Source organism: Mustela putorius, unplaced genomic scaffold (genome assembly GCF_011764305.1).
Source record: "Mustela putorius furo isolate JIRA1106 unplaced genomic scaffold, ASM1176430v1.1 tig00000095_pilon_pilon_pilon, whole genome shotgun sequence".
Taxonomy (NCBI): Eukaryota; Metazoa; Chordata; class Mammalia; order Carnivora; family Mustelidae; genus Mustela; species Mustela putorius.
In genome coordinates, this window is record NW_025421280.1 from 38,959,766 (window position 1) to 38,977,735 (window position 17,970).

Sequence of the window (17,970 nt, forward strand, 5' to 3'; positions counted from 1 at the left end):
ACTCCAGCCGGGGAAGGGAGGACGCGGGTCCTTTTTTTCCGACCCGATGGAGTCGTTCGTTCATCGTTCACTTAACAAATAGTTAATGGGGGCTGAGGACGAGACAGCCTGCCATCCTTACCCTCGAAAACCTCACAACCTGGTTGTCTGAGGGAGTCAGACAAGCAATAAATACGGAAAATGCACGACAGGTGGTGACACCTGGTAAGCCGCAGGGTTCAAGGGCGATGTGAAGTCTTAGGAGGCGTGGCCAGGGGCTCAGGTGGTGACGTGCGAGTAGACACCTGGCAGGTGCGGAGAAGCGCCCGGGGCATGGCTGGGGGAGAGACGCCAGGCTTAAGAAGGACTCGGCTTGTCCTCCGACGCGGAGTACATCAGGGAAGCCCGCGCGAGAAGTGATCTAACTTCGGAAAGTGGAAAAGAAGCGCGGGTCGCAACAGTGTTTGTAATGGCAAGGAAAAAAATCGGAAAAAACAGTAAAGGGCAGCCCCTCTTATGCCTCGCGGTGGGGGGTGTCCAGCCCCGCTCATTCAGCTGGACCGGCGCAGTCCCTTCCAGCCTGGCTTCCTGGCTGCGGTCCTCACCCCTCAGCGTCTGTCGTCTCCGCAGCGGCCACCAGAGGCCACCTGTGGGCAAGTGAGCCCTCCTCTGCCCACAGCCCTCCAGGGCTACCCTCTCGGTCAGGATAAAAGCTCACATTCTCCCCTGCCCCCCAAGGCCCTGCGTGACTTGCCAGGTTGTGAGTTCGAGCAGGAAGTGCCCAATCTGTATTTGAGTGAACTGAGCACCCGCTGCACACCAGCCATGGTACGAAGCTCTTCATACACAGGGTAAATCCGCATCATTCCTAACGTGGTTGGATGCTGCAGGAGGTGGGGGGGGGGGGCTCCCTGACCTCTCCTCCCTCTCGCTTTGTTGCTCACTCTGCTCCAGGCACGCAGGCCTCCTTGCTCTTCTCCAACACACCAGGCTCAGTCCTTCCCCAGGGCCTTTGCACGTGCTGTGCCCTCTGCCTGGACTTTTCTTCCCTCTGGTACTCCCATACCTGCTTCCCTTCCCCTCTGGGTCTCTGCTCGCACGTATTTCTATATGGCCTTGGACACCCTATTTTAAGCTTGAACTCCCCTCTTAGTAGTCCCAACCCTTAGACCCTGGTACCACCACTCCAATACCACTTTTTTTTTTTAGATTTTATTTATTTATATTAGAAAGAGACTGTGCACACACATACGCACACACGTGCGTAAGCAGGGTGGTGGGGAATGGAGAGAAGTAGACTCCCTGTTGAGCGCGGAACCCGACTTCTTCCTCGATCCCATGACCCACGATCATGACCTGAGCTGAAATCGTGAGTCAGAAGCCCAACTGACTGAGCCACCCCAGTAACACTCTTCACTTTCTAAGCCAATACATCACTTACTCTTAAGATCATCTTGAATGTCATCTCCATGAAGGTAGGGATTTTCCCAGGAGACCAAACAGCTCAAGCAAAGGCCCTGGGGTGGGGATGGATATGCAAAGTAGCCGAATGTGGGGGGCACTGGGCGGAAGCGATTTGCGCTGTGATTAATCCAGGCAGATGGTGGCCTTGGAGGAGCCCCAATCCTCTTACCCAAAGCCCCTAAATACTTCCGCAACGCGGGTCACCTCCGGGCCTCTCCTGCTCTGGGTGGCCATCATGTCAGGGCCGGCAGTTGAGGAGGGGATGGAGGGCTGGAGCCCGGCCCCACCGCTGTATGAGGAGTACCGCCCACCACCTCTGGATACCATCCGCCTGCCCAGGTATGCGCTGTACCTGCTGCTGGCAGCGTTCCTGGTGGTGGCTGTGGCCTATGCCATTGTGGGGCATCTCATCAAGGACCTCGCCCATGACCTGGCCGGTGGGTGAGCTGCTGTCTGCCATGAGCCTGGCTTGGGACAGTGTTGGGCCACTCTCGGGTGTGTGGGGGAGCACTCCAGGGCCCCTCGCAGCAGGGGAGGGGACAGAAGGTGGATGAGCCCCTGGGAGGTTCCTCACCAGTGTCCTATTGCAGACTGGGCCTTTGGCCCGAAGCCAGACCAGGAGGACGCCCCCCGGGAGCTGCGCTCGAGCCTGGAGGGCGAGGATCTGGAGGAGCTCGACCTCCAGCTGGCCCTGGCCTGGCGGGGTGATGAGGACCCTGCCGGGGGTGGCGATACGGCCCCTGCAGAAGCCCCCGCCCCGGCTCCCCGCCGCTCTTCCATTGCCTTCAAGGACCCGCCTGCTCGGAGCTCCTTCTGGAGGCTGGGCTGAGCCGGGCCCTGCCCTCTGGCCCCGGGACTGGGGTTTGGACCACTTTGGGAGTTGTGTGGACAGGACTTGTGCACGCGGGATCGCTTGCTCCCCTGAGCAGCCGGACTTGGCAGAGAATGTTGTCTTTCTTGGCTGGCGGGTTCCCATGGTTGATCCCTGGGACTCTGCACTCTTGCGCACCCCGACCCAGTAGCCCCAGAGCCTGATTCCGCCCAACCTGTGCTCGATTTTCAAAGAGTAACAGTGGTAACCGAGGCCTTCGTCTGTCCCTGCTCTTGTGCTCAGTGAGCCTTGTCCACGCATTACGCTGTTTAATCCCCACTGGCCAGGACTTTTCACTCCCACTTACCAGGTGGGAACATGGAGGCACAAAGCCCGGAGATGACTTGCTTGGAGCAGAGCGAACTTTTTGCAGAAAGAGGCCAGTTCCACGACCTGCCTTCGAAGGAAAGCAGAAGCCCCAGGATGGGGTTCTGGCCCTGCTCCACCGAATCTGCCCCAGTCCCAACCCCCACCTCCTCTCTTAGACTCCCCCGCTCTGCTGCTCTACCCACTGGACCTGTTGGTCTCTGGGGGGGGGTCCCCAGCTTCCCAGCTAACATGAGAGCTCCTGGAGGACAGTGCCTGAGGCTTCCTCCCTCCCCTCTGAGGGGGCACAGGACTGGGCACAGGGTCAGAGCTTCACAGGTGCCACTTGGGGGGTTGAGATAGGCTCGCTTCGGGCAGCTGCCTGAGCTCCGCCGCTCCTGATGGCCCACTGAGCAATGATGATAGCCAGACCTCAGAGTGGGGGAGTCCCCAGGTATGCATAGGTGCTCCTTAAAGCTGTGTGCAGTGATGCTGGCACCCCTCCCAGCCCCCGAGGGCCCTGCAGAGCTGGAGGGGGAGACCCCCCCCGGTGTAGGGGTTTCCTGCCACGTGCCTGGGCCATGGCTGTCCAGTGGCAGCTGGGGTGGGGCACTCCTTCTCCTGGGCAGGGTTCCCTATCTAATCAGCCAGGGACCAAGGTTGATGGACAGGAGAGCCTGGAGCCTGAGTCATCAGCTACCTGGGTGCCCCATTCTCCCACCATCAAGGCGTGGCTGGGCTTGGAGATGGATAGTGGGCACGTGGCCGTCACTTCTTGTCCCTGTGCTCATCCCAGTATTGGCTGTGGGTCCCCAGGGGTCCGGCAGCCAGGACATGGCCATATAAGCTGGTGGTGGTGGGGAGACCCCAGCGCCAGCTGTTTCTGCGTGATGTCCGTTCTCCTGGCTTCCTTGGCCTTCTCTGCAAAACACGGATGGAGACATCTTGTGGGGTGTTCAGAGAAGGAGACATAACGGCATCTGGTGGCCCTGAGCCCAGGCCCATCTCAGCCTGGCCACTGCAGCACGGAGCCTGGGGGACCTGGAGGCTGGGTCCTGGGGCAGGCACAGGGTGGAGGGGCCGGACTCCTGCGTTAATTGTTATACCAGGTCCAGAGTCTGACCTGCAGGTCTGGACCGGCCCCGCCCCTAGGCCTGCCTGCTGCTTTATCAGGGGCCGGGCAGGGCCTCACCCAGCCAGCCTTGACCGTGCACCGCCGGTCATGACCATGGAGACCCTGGAGATCCCTCTCCTACTCAGCGCCCTGCTCCTGTCACCTGCAAAAGCTCAGCAGGGTAGGACCCGATCTGGACCTGGTGGGGCGGTCGGCGGGGGGACAGGGGTGGGGAGAGTCCTGGGAGGAACTCACCCACAGGCTCACCGTCTCCCCATTTTTCATGATGAGGAACCAAGACCTCTGACAGGAGAGGCAGGCAGAGGAGGAAGGGGTCAGACCCCTCTTGGAGCCCCCCCCCAATCCCCACACTCTCTCGGGGCCTCTCTCCGCATCGGTGAGATGCTCCCGGGCCCCTCCCGTTCTCTAGAACGGGTCTCTGACACCCAGCACCCCATCCGCATTCCCCAGCACCCTTCCCCTGTCCCCTTCCGGGGGGGTCAGACCCCTGGCCTGGCCCCAGCTCTGAGTCGCACCTGCTCTACGTCCGGACAGCCTCGCAGTACCGCCCGAAGCCCTGGCTGGTGGGCCTGGCTGCTGTCGTGGGGTTCCTGTTCATCGTCTTCGTCCTCATGCTGGTTAACCGCATCTGGTGCTCCAAAAAGAGGTGGGAGCCCCTCTCCTCGCTCCCCACAGCCACTGTCCCTGTCCTCTCTTCTCCGCAAGGCGCTGGGCAGCCCCCTGCTTCCTGACTCTCTCTGGTCCTCTCCCTCCTGTCCCCCCATTTCCCTGCTCCTGCTCACACAGGCCTCACAGCCTCACGGTCTGGGACAGCCGTGCAGCCCAGGCACCCTGCTTTGTGGGGTTCATGTGCCCCAGCCAGGGGAGACTCTGAAGGCGACCTCCTGCCCTTCACTCACCTTCACCCCCCGTCTCTTGCAGAGCTGAGGATGAGGAGTTTGCATTCGGTATGGAGTCCAACCCCTATCAGGACACAGCCCTGAGGTACTGCCTGTGTGAGTGTGTGTGGGTGTGTGCAGGGCTAGGGGGTTTGTGGGAGCCCCCTTGGGGGGGGTGAGGAGAGATGGGTGTGCATAGATGACCTCTTTCTGTTCTTGAACTCCTCAAACACATTCCTGCCCCAGGACCTTTGTACACACTATTCTCACTGATTGGAACAGCCTTTCCTGTATCTTCTGGCTGGCTCCTCCTGCAGTCCCTGTTCAGATATTTCCTCCTCGAAGAAGCCCACCCTGGCCACCAGCCTGCCTGACACTGTGCCCCACATCTGTGCGTTCTTTGCACTTACCACCAGCTGAAATTATCTTAGTCATTACACCCTTTCTTGACGCTAGCTGGTAGTTTCCAAGAGATGAATAGAGCATAGCTTTGGTCCTAGCTGTGTTCCCAGGGCTCAGCATGGGACCTGGCACACAGTAGGTCTGTTAAACAAGACCGTGGTGTCAGATTGGGTAGGTGTCTGTGCACGAGCATGCGATATGGGATGGGTGACTCTCCTGGACTCCATGTTTTCTATGGTCCCGACTGGTTCCAGACATGATTCTGGTGGAAGGCTCAGGGAGGAGGCAGGGCTGGGGGCCCTTTAAGTGTAATATCCCAGCTTGGGCAAAGTTGGGGGTTGGGAAATAGGAGTGCAGGAGAGGGGAGGAAGCCAACCTGACCAGAAGATTCTCAGCCAAGCCCAAGATGTATTTTGAGGGAGAGATGCAATCCCAATTGTTTGCTTTGTCTGAGACCCAGTGCAGGGCCTATGAAATGTGATTCTCATTCCCAGGATGTGCTGGAGGTTCTTGAACCCACCTGAGCTCCCGTGTTGGTAGTTTTCTCCCTGCCCGTTCATTCCTCCATCCATCCACGCACCCACCCACACACCCATCCACCCACCCACCCACACACCCATCCATCCATCCACCCACACACCTACCCATGCCTCACTTTCCAACCATCCACATTCATCCATCAGTCTTCCTACCCAGTAACCCATCGACCCATTCATCTTTTGTACACTGCCATCCGCCCACCCACTTACACTCCCATCCATTGATCTGTCCTTCCCTTCTTCCTGCTCATTCACTCATCTTCCCATTCACTTATTCGTCTCTCCACGCAGCTGTCCATTCACCTAACCACTTACCTGCCCATCGCCCATCCACCCGCCCACCCGCCCATCCGTGCATTCATTCCCTTACAGCCATCAACCTCCTCACCCACCCGTCCATCCACCGATCCACTTCCCACACCCAAAAGCCCAATGACCCATCCATCCATGCACCCTTCCACACTCCTGTCCAACCAGCCGTCCACCCCTCATTCTTTCTCCAATTAACCTCCCACGCTGTGTATCTATTCAACCCTCCCCTGCAACCTTCTGGTCACTTCTCTACCTATCTACCTACTCATCCATCTTCCCACCCACCTCCATCCACCTGTCCATCCCTGGGGTGGTTGAGTCTTAGCTTCTGCCTTTGTGAAATGGAACTAGCGAGGCTTCCTCTGTTTTTTTGTTTTTTTTTTTTTAAAGATTTTATTTATTTACTTGACAGAGAAATCACAAGTAGATGGAGAGGCAGGCAGAGAGAGAGAGGGAAGCAGGCTCCCTGCTGAGCAGAGAGCCGGATGCGGGCCTCGATCCCAGGACCCTGAGATCATGTCCTGAGCCGAAGGCAGCGGCTTAACCCACTGAGCCACCCAGGCACCCGAGGCTTCCTCTGTTTTGAGGACTGTTTTGAGAATTCAGCGAAGGCGCAGAACACCTGGCCCAGGTAGGTGCCAATTAAGTGGGAGTGACTGTTTCTCATTGTGGGCTGGGCCCTTTGTATCCTTACAGTGACGAAGGCAAGAGGGAGAGGAAAGGGGTGACAAAGGACCAGAAGGACAAGACGGCGGGGAAGGAAGGAGAAACGAACTCAGGGCTGGAGCTGGAGGAGGAGGAGTCCGGAGGCCATGGGAAGGTCGCGAACACAGCCATGTGAAGAGTCACACTCGCTTCCTCCAGGCAGCTGCCCAGAGATGCCCCTTCCATACCGTGTAAGCAACGGCCCGGACGTGAAGCCACCATAACAACTCCATGTAGAACCGAGAGCACCCAGGGAAGAGCGTGGGACGTGCCCCGCCCCGCCAGGAGGGCTCCGTGTGCGCATGTGTGGGCTCTTTCGGCCCTCCTTCCTGACTTGTCCCGCTAGTGATTCTTCTTGCACTTGGAGCTCGTTCTTGGTTGTGGAGAAAGCCCCAAGCTTACCATCTCATGGCTCCCCCTACTTCTCCCCGCTGCCTGATTTCTTTTCCCTCTCCCTGCTATCTGTTGGCCAGAACCTCCCCTGCCCCACTCAGCCTCAGGGACCAACACCGGGTAGGGGTTGCTTTTCCGAGACCTGCATTAAAGAATTGATAAGAGCCGTTCAGAGGGTTCCTGTTGTCTCTTGGACTCAGATTCCTCCTGGGGGAGGCAGATTTTGGGGTTGGGGTCAATGCTCGTGCAGGTATGGGAGAGCAGGCTACACGGTGCCCAGATGCCGCCCCTGTCCCCACCGCCCCCCCACCCCGGCCCTCTCCTGGCAATCTTGATTTTGCTCCCTGAGCCCTGGACTTTGAGCCCTGAGAGCACCATATCCTAGGAATTCCTCACTACCCCACCCCTCGTCTGGGGGTCATGTGACCCCATTCCCGGGAACTGGGTAGGGGAGGCTGTGTACCCCAGCGCTCTGCGTTCCCCTGGGAAAGGGCAAGTACTTTCTCCTCCCAATTTCCAGCCTCCCCTTTCACCTCACTTTCTCCGGGCCCTGGACCTTGCCCTGGATGTTAACTATTTCTTAATAAGGACCTTGACGAAGACGCATCCGGGCTTGGTTCTGGGGCTGGTCGCTGGGGTTGCTGGTAGATGTAAACCAAGGCTGCTAGAACACTTCCAGAATCGTCCACCAGGGAGTGCAAAAAATAAAGTCAAGATAATACAGGCCCTTAGAGATGCTCCCAGGGAGCCCTGGGCATCTCCTTCCTCCGCCTCCATCAGTGCACAATTAGTCCCTTTCCCAGCTGAAAATGGGGAGGTGTAGAGAGAGGAACGCCACCGGCCAGGTCTCGCGGGCTGCAGTTGGCAGAGCTGGGACGAAGGCCAGGCGGCCCGCGTGATGACGGAGTTTATAGGCTCTTCATAGTCTGAGGTCGGGTTTGGAGGTTAATGCCCTAGGATGGGAGAGGGTTGAAGCGCTGGGGGGGCCGTGCCTGGCTGTGGATCCTAGCTGGGAGCACGGTGTCCCTCTGGAATGCTGTGTGGCCCCGGCAAGGTAGCCCCTCGTCTGCACCCTGAGGACAAGAGTTAGGAGGCTTGAAGCAGCTTCCAGGGCTCAAGAGCCATGGCAAGGCCTGGCACACAGTAGGCTCTCGGGATGCGTCCCCACCTTTCCTGAGCCTCTCCCGTAGCTCTGGCTGTGGGGGGAGGGGGCCAAGGGGGACCTTAGGGAGACAAGGTGCTGGGATGCCTTGGACGCCGGATCCCTCCCCAGCAGACCCAGAACCCCGGGAAGGGGGCCCCATCCCCCCACTTCCTGCAGCACTGGCCACACCCTGCCCTGGGGTGTCCTGGGCAGGCCACTTCCTCTTCTAATGGGGTGGCATCCCCAGAAACCGCTGGCTACAGGCGAGGACAGACAGACAAGGATGGACAGATTCCGGGTGACCGCTGGCCCAGTCTCCCTTCTGGCGGCTCTGGTCCTGCAGCCGGTTCAGGCCCAACCCTGCTGTAAGGCCTTGGGAGGGAGAGGAGGTGGGAAGTGAGCTCCCCCACCCCCCCCCCCACCCCCCATTACCCGCCCCCCACCCCGCCCCGCATGGCCCAGCTGCTGACCCTGCCCCATCCTGCCTGCAGTTGCCCAGAGGAAGCCGTGGCTGGTGGGGCTGGGGGCCATGCTGGCCGCCCTCTTCCTCCTCTTCATCCTCACAGTGGTCTACGCCATCTGGTGCAGCCAGTCCTGTGACAGGTGGGCCCTGCTCCTGCCCTGCTCCTGCCTGAGTCCTTCCCCTGTGGAACCCCAGGGCTCAGAGCCCCTTCCCTCCAGAGCGTCCCAGGAGGCAGGGCAGGGCCCCGGGGGGGAATTCTTTGATTCAGAACCCAGGGGGCCTCATCGAACCTCACTGTCTTCCCTCCGGACTCTCTGCCTGAAAAGCAAGGGGGCTTCCCTGAGTCCCCAGGGCTCATGTGTGTGTCAGATGGGATCCCTAAGGTCCTCATCACCTCCCTTCAAACCCCACGCATTTATCCGTCCCTCCGTCTGGTCCTGTGTGTGTGTCCATCCCGCTGTCTGCACCTCCGTCCACCTTCCCACCCACCCTGCATCCACATGTCCATCTGTCCATCCGTCCACCCATCCGCTCATTCACCTAGCCGCCCACGGATCGGCCTGTCTCCCTGGCTCTGCCAGTTCCCTCACCCACGGTCCTGAGACCCAGGAGGCCGGGGCGGCCGGATGTGAAGAGCCAGGTTCAGGCTCCCGGAGCTCCCGCGTGGGCTCCCGAGCGTGCTTCTTGTTCAAACAGCACCGGTGCCCTAACCTGTCTGAGCTCAGCTCAGCTTCTGCACGGTGGGAGCCACCGGCGTGCAGGCTCAGAGGTTCAGGGGGGATCGCGAGGCCTGGACACGAGATTCTTATGACGTGGGGTTTTCTGGAACCTTGTTTTGTTTCCGCAGCAAGAAAGAGAAGGAAGAGGGGACTGCGAGAGAAGAGGGGAAAGAAGCCGAGGGCAACCGGGGGCTGGAGCTGGAGGAGAAAGGGGGGCCTCCAAACCGCGAGAGAGTGGAGAGCTCCTCGGAATGAAGGCTTCCCACCTGCCTCCTCCAGGCAGGCCTCCCAGAGATGCCCAATGCCTGTTCTGCACCCTACAAGCAAAGAGCTGGTCCTGGGGCCCGTGAAATGATCCCATGTGGGGTTCAAATGAAGTGTCCCTGAATGAGGAGGGCTCAGGTCCCGCCCCAGTGCCCCCCCCACCCCCCCACCCCCGCTTTGCATTTGCCGGGGCCTTAATACACCCCCTTCCCCAGGCCCCTTCTCAGGGGTAAGAGGGACAGTGGGAGGAACTGCAAAGGCCCTGCAGTGTTTGCGGGGCCCAGATCCGGCCCGGCTGTCCCGCCTATGGGCCCAGCACATGGCGGCGTCCTAGGAGAGGAGGGTCCCCCCTCTGGGCACTGATTTGCTGGTCACTGTCTGCAAGCCGTTCCTGGGTGCGGGTGCTGAGGTTGGGAGGGAACGCAGCGCCCTCCCCCCACCCCCGGGCAGCTCCCCGTAAGGCTTGAACTCCCAGCGTGTGCAGCCTCAGCGTGTAACCTAACCTCTCTGCGCCTAAGCTTCTTGTCCAGTAAAAGGGTGCGGGGGGTAACTTGATCCTTTATAAATTGTCACGAGGATTAAACGAAACAGTGTCCATGAAAATCCGGAGCACGGAGCCCAGAACCCCGAAGGTGTCTAATAAATGTCAGCTTTTCGGGAGGCTGAAGTGGTGGGGATGCGGCCGGCGCGTGGGAGGCTCCCGCTCCGGGTGGGGGATCTGGAAGGGCACCGGGGGCGTGTCCAGACCGCGCCCCCGCGCCCCTCCGCCTGTCGTCCCTGCGGGGGACGCGGGTTCAGTTCCGAGGAGGGGTGCGGAGTGTCCGGGCGGGAGGCGGCGCCGCGGCCGCGGGGGAGGGGAGTAGGCGGGGCTGTGCGGCTCCGCCCTCTCCGCGGGGGCGGGGCCCGACTTCTCCCCTAGGGGCGTCTGGAAGTTGTGGGGGTCGCGTGGCTGTCACAAGCCTGCACCCCTTTAATAGCCTGGAGTCGGAGGCCCAAGGCGGCGAGCGGCCTGCGGTGTGGGACCGCCCCCGAGGCGCCGGCGACTGCGGAACACGGAGCTGCCCGCGCGGTGGAGGCCTGGCTGCCCCCCGCCCCGCGCCGGCCGAGCCCCGCCCGCCGGCCTGAGGGCGCCGGCTGACCCCTACCCCCGCCCCGGCCGAGCCCCCGACCCCGAGCCCCCACAACAGGCGGAGCCTTCACGCCGCCAAAGAAGCTCCTGCTGGCGCCCCCTTTCCGGCTGCGGGGAGCGGCTGGCCCGGGGGCGGGGAGTGGGGCGCAGGTGGCTGCGGGCCCCTCCCCTCGAGACCCGGCTCCGGGTCCAGAGCCTCGCCCGTCCACGAGGGGGCGCCAGAACCTCGCTGCTGAGGCGGAAGCGCCCAGCCCTGTCGGGGTTGGGACTCAGGAAGGGGACGGGAGGGATCTGGGGGGCCTCGGACCGCCCCGTCCCCGTCCCGACAACTGGCGTCTGTTCCTGCCTGGGCGGCGGCGTGGGGCCGCGCATCGGCGTGTAGTGGAGGGCACTGTGCCTGCTGGTCCTTCTGTCTTGTCTCCCGGTTCCTTGGGAAAACAGCCCAAGTCCTCCCTGAGACCCCCAAGACCCTGCAGGACCGGCCCGTTCCCTCCGTGTCCTTCCCTCTTCCCTGGGCCCCTCACAGTGCTCCAGTCACGCGGGCCTCCTGACTGTTCATCCAACAAGCCAGGCAGCGTCCTGCCCCAGGGCCTTTGCACAGACTGTGTCCTCTGCCTGAAACACTCATCTGTCAGATTTCCAGGGAGCTGTGTCCCTCCTATTCATCTCTGTTTAAATGTTAACTCCTTCCGCGAGACCCACTTTGCTTTCCCTTACTTTACTTCTTTGGCACTTACCTCCTCTGAAATATATACATATATATATTAAAGATTTCATTTATTTATTTATTTGACAGAGATCACAAGTAGGCAGAGAGAGAGAGGGGGAAGCAGGTTCCCCGCAGCGCAGAGAGCCCAATGCGATGCGGGGCTCCATCCCAGGACCCTGAGCCCATGACCTGAGCTGAAGGCAGAGGCTTAACCCGTTGAGTCCCCCAGGCGCCCCCCCCCCATACATATCTGACTTATTCTTATTGTTTACCATGTGTTTTCCCATCTTGGAACTGTACGAGCTATGAAGGCAGATTATTTTGGGCATTTTGTTCCCTGCTATGTCCCCAATACTTGGTACTCACAGATGCTCAGGAAATCTTTGCTGAATGAATGGGACTTTGCCAGGTGGAAAAGAGGGAAAGTGTTCTGTGCATTGACGGAGCGCTGACTGTGTGCCAGGTTTTGTCCTTGGAGCCGGGGAGGGGGGTGGGGTTTCCCGGCACAGAGCAGGTGCTGCACAGATGCCCGTGGGGTTTGTTGACTGAAGACCCTGGGGAGATCCAAGGCTGGTCAGGGAGGAAGCTAGACTGGGGAAAGGTGTGTGGGCCTCCTGGAGGAAGAGGATGTCCTTGTGGGACCTGAAGGGTTTGCCTAGAGTGGGGAGGCAGTGATGAGCAAAAGAACAGCAGGAACCAAGGTTCAGGGCTGTGAAACAGACCAGTGTAGGGACAGGGAGACCACAGGCCACCAGGAGCAGTGCAGGAAGGACCTGGGCCCTGAGCTCACCGACGTCAGCATGGAAAGTGTGTCCCTCCCACGGGCCTTGCGGACACAGATGTGGGTCCAGATTGCTCTGTGCGGGCGCCCTGGGTGCCTGGCCCCAGCGCTCGCTGCCAGGAGCCTCCTCACAATCAACAAATGTCCCTAGGCACTGTGGACGGTCCCTGGAGGCTGCTGGACAGAGGCCACGGTCTCAGTCGCTGCCCGATCGTCCCGCAGCCCCAGCCCCTTCCCTTCGCGCTCACACAGAACAACCCATAAGGCACAGAAAGGAGGACCCAGGACAGTCCGCGAGAGTTGAAGCATAGCTTGTTTAATTTTTATACATTTTTTTCTTCCTTCTTTTGTCTTTTTTTTTTTTTTTTTGCTTTTTATTCAATCTTTTATGGAACCCCCCCTTGTTTCATTTTTTTTTTCATTTTTTCATTTTTTTTTTTTTTTTGCATAGGGAAACAAACAAACAAAATAATAACAGCCAGAGTCACTTTCTGTAAATGGTACGTAGGTAGGCGCATCTGCAAAAACCGAATGACTGCGTAATATACAAGGTTATGACCGGAATATGCTGCGGGCGGCGGCGGCGGGCGGGCGCGGGGGAAGTTGGCCGGTCTGCCAGCTCGTCCTGGGTCCCCGTCCCCGAGGGGAAGGGAGCCGCGGGCGGCAGACCCAGCCGGGACCTTCTCCCGACCGGGGTTCACGAGCATGGGGTGTGTGTGTGCGTGTGTGTGTGTGTGTGTGAGAGAGAGAGAGAGAGATCCGGTGTGTGTGGCAAGCAGGAAGCGAGAGACAGAGTAAACTATCCTGGTAATATCAGTAAAATACAAAATGGGGGGGGGACCTCAAAAAATATCTCGGAGGGAAAAGAAAATGAAAATGAAAAGCAACACCACCACCAAGTTTGTCAGCGAGAAAGTTAGGAAGGAAAGAAAGGAAAGGAAAAAAGCGAAGAACAAGGAAACTCGGGGGGGTCTGTCCTTCCTCTGCCCCGTGCGCTCTTGTCCCTCAGACCCTCTCGTCTGCCCGCATGTAGGGTCCTGGGGGAGGGAGGGCAGGAAGCTGGGGGCAGAGGCCAGGGCCCCCCGGATTCGAAGGGACTTTGGTTTTGGGGGCCTGGCTGGGACCCAAAGCGGGAGGATGGGGTGGGGAGTGGACTTCAGGGGCTCCCAGCCAGAGGGGGCTGGGACAGCTTCCGTCCCCTTCCCGGGGGTCCCCTTCTAGCCAGGAGGTGTGAATGGAGGGCTACGGGGAGGGCAGAAGCTTGGGGGTGCGTGACTTCCTTCCGGCCCCGAGCCCTGACTCCTGTTGGATCCTACTGCCTCTTTTCTGAGGCCTGGGCGGGGGCCCTGGGGAACAGGGGAGGAGAACCCCAAAACCACACCAGCAGACATGTGAGGCACTGCTTGGGAAAAGTCTTGTTTTGGTATCGCTGGCAACAAGTCCCGCTGGCACAGCTTTGGGTCTGGCCCCCCTGCCTCGCCTGGGGGGCAGGGGGATGGATGGAGGGAGGGATGGGGGAGGGGCGGGTCAGTGTAGAGGTGGGGGCCTCAGGGGTCCGCAGGGGCAGAAGCGGGGAAAAATGGGGGCCCGCGGAGGAAGCTGGATGTAAGGACGGGTCTCTGGAACCCGCCTCCCAACAGCCTCCCCAAAGAAGAGGAGAAACCGGGGTCTCAGAGAGGGAATCCAGGTTAAAATAAAAAGTAGCCATTGTAGAACCTGTATTATGAGAAAAAACTCCAAAAATTATATATATTTATATATATGCGTGTGTGTGTACAGAATAGCCCTAAACTGGGGGGGGGGGTCAGAGTACCGTGGGAGGAGCCAGAGCGGGGAGAGGGTCCTCGAGCGGTGCCTCGCGGGGGGCAGGAGATGCTCCCCGGCCCCAGGCTCCCACCTAACTGGTCGCCGTCCCCGGGGACAGAAGGTTCCAGAGCAGAGACGGGGATGTGTGGGGCTGAGGCTGGACTTGTCTGCTGCTTGGGGGGTGCAGACACCCCCCAGGTCTCCTTCGGGGTTCCTCTTGGGTCTGATTGTCTAGCTCAGGGTCAGGGGTTGGGGGTGGTCTGGGCTTGGAACTTGGCCGGAGCCTTGGGGCCCCAGACCCCCCTCTCCGCAGCGGGACAGGACTGGTCTTCCCGCCCGTCCGCACCTCCTTTTCACCCTCGTCGGGAGCCCGTGCCCTCGAGCCCGTGCCCTCATGCCAGAGAGGCGTGAGGGCGACGTGCATACATCCAGGAGGCCTCTCTGTTCTCCTCAGCATGGCTGGAGCCCAGGGTCAGGCTGGGGGGCCACCCACGGGCAGGGAAGGACCACGGGTGGTGGGGGCAGCAGGCGTGGGAGGGGGCGGGGTTGGAGAACATGTTTGTTTCACACGCGTGAAAAACCACGCAGGGCCCAGCGGCCCCTCCCCGTGCCTGCAGCACCAGCCCCACTGAGGGCTGGGTCCCTGTGTCCCCGCCTTATTCTGCCTTCTGCTTCCCTGGGGGATGGGGTGGGGGACACACGGGCCCAGGACGGCACTACCGACTCAGCGGGGCACACAACTGGGGGCGGGCTGCGGAGGGATGACGTGGCCCCCGCGAAGACCCTCGGGGAAGGGTCCCGGGTGGGACACTTCCTCCCCTCCCCTGGGTGTCTGCTCCCCAGTTCTGGGGGAGAGGGGAAAGGGATAAAACCCAGAAATCTACCGCATGAAACATGACACACAGGGCCTTGAGCGCTCGGATGAAAGGACAAATCACGGCGACGGCCACAGCCACTGAGAGTGCGACCTGCCCCCTGCCCCTGACTTGTGGAGGCATCTTTTTAAAAGGCATGGGATGAGCGTCTGATGGTGGATGGAAGTTGGGCTGGCCCACGGGGCTCCTCCCCGCTCCGGGGGCGGCCATCTGCCTACTGTGTCCCCACAGGAGATGGGGGGTGCCAGGGGCGCCGGAGCTTAAAGGGCCCAGCCCTCGGACACCCCGCTAACCGGCTGCTACTGTCTCAGCTTTGGTCGAGTAAAAAGCAAAGGAAATTGGGAGAGAGAAGGAAAAAAAAAAAAGAACAAAAGCCAAACAAACCAACAACAACGGAGAAAGGAAGGAAAAGGATGTGGAGTTGAGGACAAGACAAGCGTGTGACAGCCACCAGACCGAGCGGCCTGCGCCCAGGGCTCGTCCCCGCGCCCGCGGGCCGCCGGCCGGGCCTGGGGTGGCCAAGCTAGGTCTACAGGGACAGACAGACAGATATTGCATATATTGGGTTTGGCTTCTGTTTTCTGTTTGTTTCATCCCAGATAACCGCCCCCTCCCGGCCCCTGACAGCTGGAAGACAGAGTGGGTGCTGCGGCAGGAGAGGAGCGCCGCCCCGGCCGGTCTCCAGGGATGGGGGGGTGGCTGGGGAGTCCTTTGGCAAGAAGGAAGAGGGGTTGGGAGGAGAAGGAAGGGAGCCTGGGGGAGGCGGCAATGTGACCCTGAGCCAGGGGGACGCCAGCCTGCAGGACGGCCACCCTGTGGGGCCAGGGCTCACCCCTGAGGTCCGCCCGCTGCTGTGGGCAGGGGCCTCGGAAGGGCCTCCTCTGGAACCCAGGGGTGGGGTGGGGGCGGCAGAGCACCAGGGCGCGCCCCCCACTGCAGCGGGAGGCGTGGCGACGGGGGTGGGGTGGGTGGGGGCGGGGACAGGGCCGGCCACGGAGCCACTGTTCTGTGGATAGCTTTTCTAAGCGTGGGATTTTCCTTTTTTTCTGTTTTCAATTCTTATTTTTTTTTTAATTTTTATTTTATTTTTTACAAATAGAAATACATCCCCCTTCGGTTTTTATTTTTTATTTCATGTCATTGTTTCGTCTTTTTGTCTTGGAACTACACGAGCAGAGCATGCGGCTATCTGTGCGCTGATATTGTTTAAAGGTAATACTTATTCTCGGAAGGCAAGGCACATCATGTGGTAGAAAATTTCGTGCAAATTAGGAAACATGGAGTTTTTTTTTAAGGTTTTTTTTTTTGTATCTTTTTTTTTTTTTTTTAAAGAGGAGGGGGGTAGTGTTGGGGGGGGAAGGGCGGGGGGAGGGGGATAGAGCCAGGTACGATTTGCCATGCAGGGTCAGCCGCAGCGAGCTGGCCTCAGGAGCCAGGTCACAGGAATCCCCGACGAAGCACCATGCAAAGTTAGGTAGCTGGGGGCCGTCAGACGCCCTCCCCTACCCTGCCTACCCGCACCCTAAGGTTCCCGGCGGAGAAGCTTCCGGATACCCCAGCTGCACGACCCACCCCCTCCTGCCCTCCCGGAGAGCGGCCCATGCTTTGGTCCCCAACAGCTACCCCGTGGAGGGGGGCCCTGGGGACAGACAGACGGACCAAGGGTTCTCGAATGCCTCTGGACAATGGGAGGGGGCTGGGTGGGGAAGGGTCTTTCTCTTGATGGTTGAGTGGGTTTGCCAAGCCCCTTGGGCTGGTTTGGGAGGAAAGTCCAGTTTCTGGGGAGGCTGGGGGGAGGCTGGCCAGGCCTGGGGAACCAGGAGAGGGCCAGGGGCGCCAGGCTGGGAGCAGATGAGGTGGAGGCCCAGCCCAGGGCGATGGCTTTGGCCCAGGCCAGGGGGTCGGGGGTCGTGGTGGGGAAGGTCTTCCCCAGGCCCAGGCGTGGAGGAGGCCGGTTGGGACTCAGATGAATGGGGTGGGAGGGGTCCCTGTGTTCGGGCCTCATGACCCAAGAACACCTAACACCCGCTCCCAGACTCCCCCACCCAAGATGGCCATCCTGGGGTGGGGGTGGGGATGGGACCAGGGAGCCAGGGTTGGGGGGGCACCCGGGGTCCCTAGCTTAGTGTTTTTGGAGCGGCTCAACGGAAAACGTTTAACAGATGGGAGGTCCCCCACATGGCCACAGGGGACCCCCCCAGGTGCCGACCCCCCCTGCCCCAGACAGAAGCCCCCGATCCCCCCACCCGGGCTCGTGCGCACCGTGGGTGCCCGGAGGCCCGGCTCTGATGCAACACCCCGGCTGTGCCCCACTTCGGCGGGGGGAAGATGAAAGTGCAAACCGTGGCCCCCCTTTGGGCTGGGAGGCGCCAGGGAGGGGTGTCGCTCCAGGATGTAAGGCACTGGCAGAGGCGGCGAGGGAGGGCCCGCTGGCTTCCCCAGACCCCACCCCGTGCCCGAGCGCGGCAGGGTTGAGGAGTCTAGCTCTGCCCTTCGGGCCGCCTGTGGGGGGGTCCCCATCTCTCTAGCTCTGAGGGGAGCACAGCAGTGAGGGTCAGCGACTGGAGGTGGCTGAGTCGGGGGAGGGAACGGAAGGGCCCGCGGCCACTTCCCATTCCAGCTGGACAAGGGGGGCGGGTGGTGGGAATCAGGCACTTAAACCACTCGCTCCCACCTCCCACCTCCGTGGGCTAAGCGGGGGGCAGGAGGGTCCTTCCGTCCCGGGGCTCGGGCGGATGAGGCTCCGGACAGGGTGTCCCCTCCCCGGGAGCTCTGAGTCTCTCCACTCCGCCCCCCCCGCCCCTTCCTCGGAAAGTGCATTTCTTACAGTGTGTGCAACGTGGGTCCCTTCCCGGGGGTGGGTGGGGGGCGCGGAGCAGGGCCGGCGGCGGGATGCGGGGTGGGGGGCCTCCTCTGCCGGGGGTGGAGCTGGGGGGCAGTTGCATAGAGACTTTTCTTCCCAAACAGGGTAGGCGCGCGGCTGTGAGCCCAAGTCCGAGTCGGGCTGGCGGGGGCCGGGTGGAGGTCCCTCAGCCAGGGACGCCCCTGACAATGCTCCCGCCACGCGTCCCAGTGCCCTGGCGACACCCAGGGTCT

General features: G+C 60.7%; 2 protein-coding genes across 3 annotated transcripts; both read left to right on the top strand.

The window, feature by feature from the left end:
• The first annotated feature begins 7 nt into the window (after positions 1-7).
• SMIM24 (small integral membrane protein 24) lies at positions 8-7,156 on the top strand. 2 transcript variants are annotated; one of them, XM_045086750.1, is made up of 5 exons: positions 8-1,880; positions 2,034-3,915; positions 4,290-4,401; positions 4,677-4,739; positions 6,583-7,156. In XM_045086750.1, the coding sequence occupies exons 1-2, from the start codon at positions 1,580-1,582 to the stop codon at positions 2,270-2,272; spliced, it is 540 nt and encodes a 179-aa protein (XP_044942685.1). In that variant the 5' UTR covers positions 8-1,579; the 3' UTR covers positions 2,273-3,915; positions 4,290-4,401; positions 4,677-4,739; positions 6,583-7,156. The 2 variants fall into 2 exon arrangements, with proteins under 2 accessions (XP_044942685.1, XP_044942682.1); XM_045086747.1 differs by lacking the exon at positions 8-1,880 and having other exon boundaries at positions 3,788-3,915; positions 4,206-4,401.
• Positions 7,157-8,357: 1,201 nt separating this feature from the next.
• LOC106003676 (small integral membrane protein 24-like) lies at positions 8,358-10,177 on the top strand. Its single transcript, XM_013045250.2, has 3 exons — positions 8,358-8,493; positions 8,620-8,731; positions 9,439-10,177. Exons 1-3 carry the CDS (start codon positions 8,358-8,360, stop codon positions 9,563-9,565), a joined length of 375 nt encoding a protein of 124 aa, XP_012900704.2. The 3' UTR covers positions 9,566-10,177.
• The last annotated feature ends 7,793 nt before the right edge of the window (positions 10,178-17,970 follow it).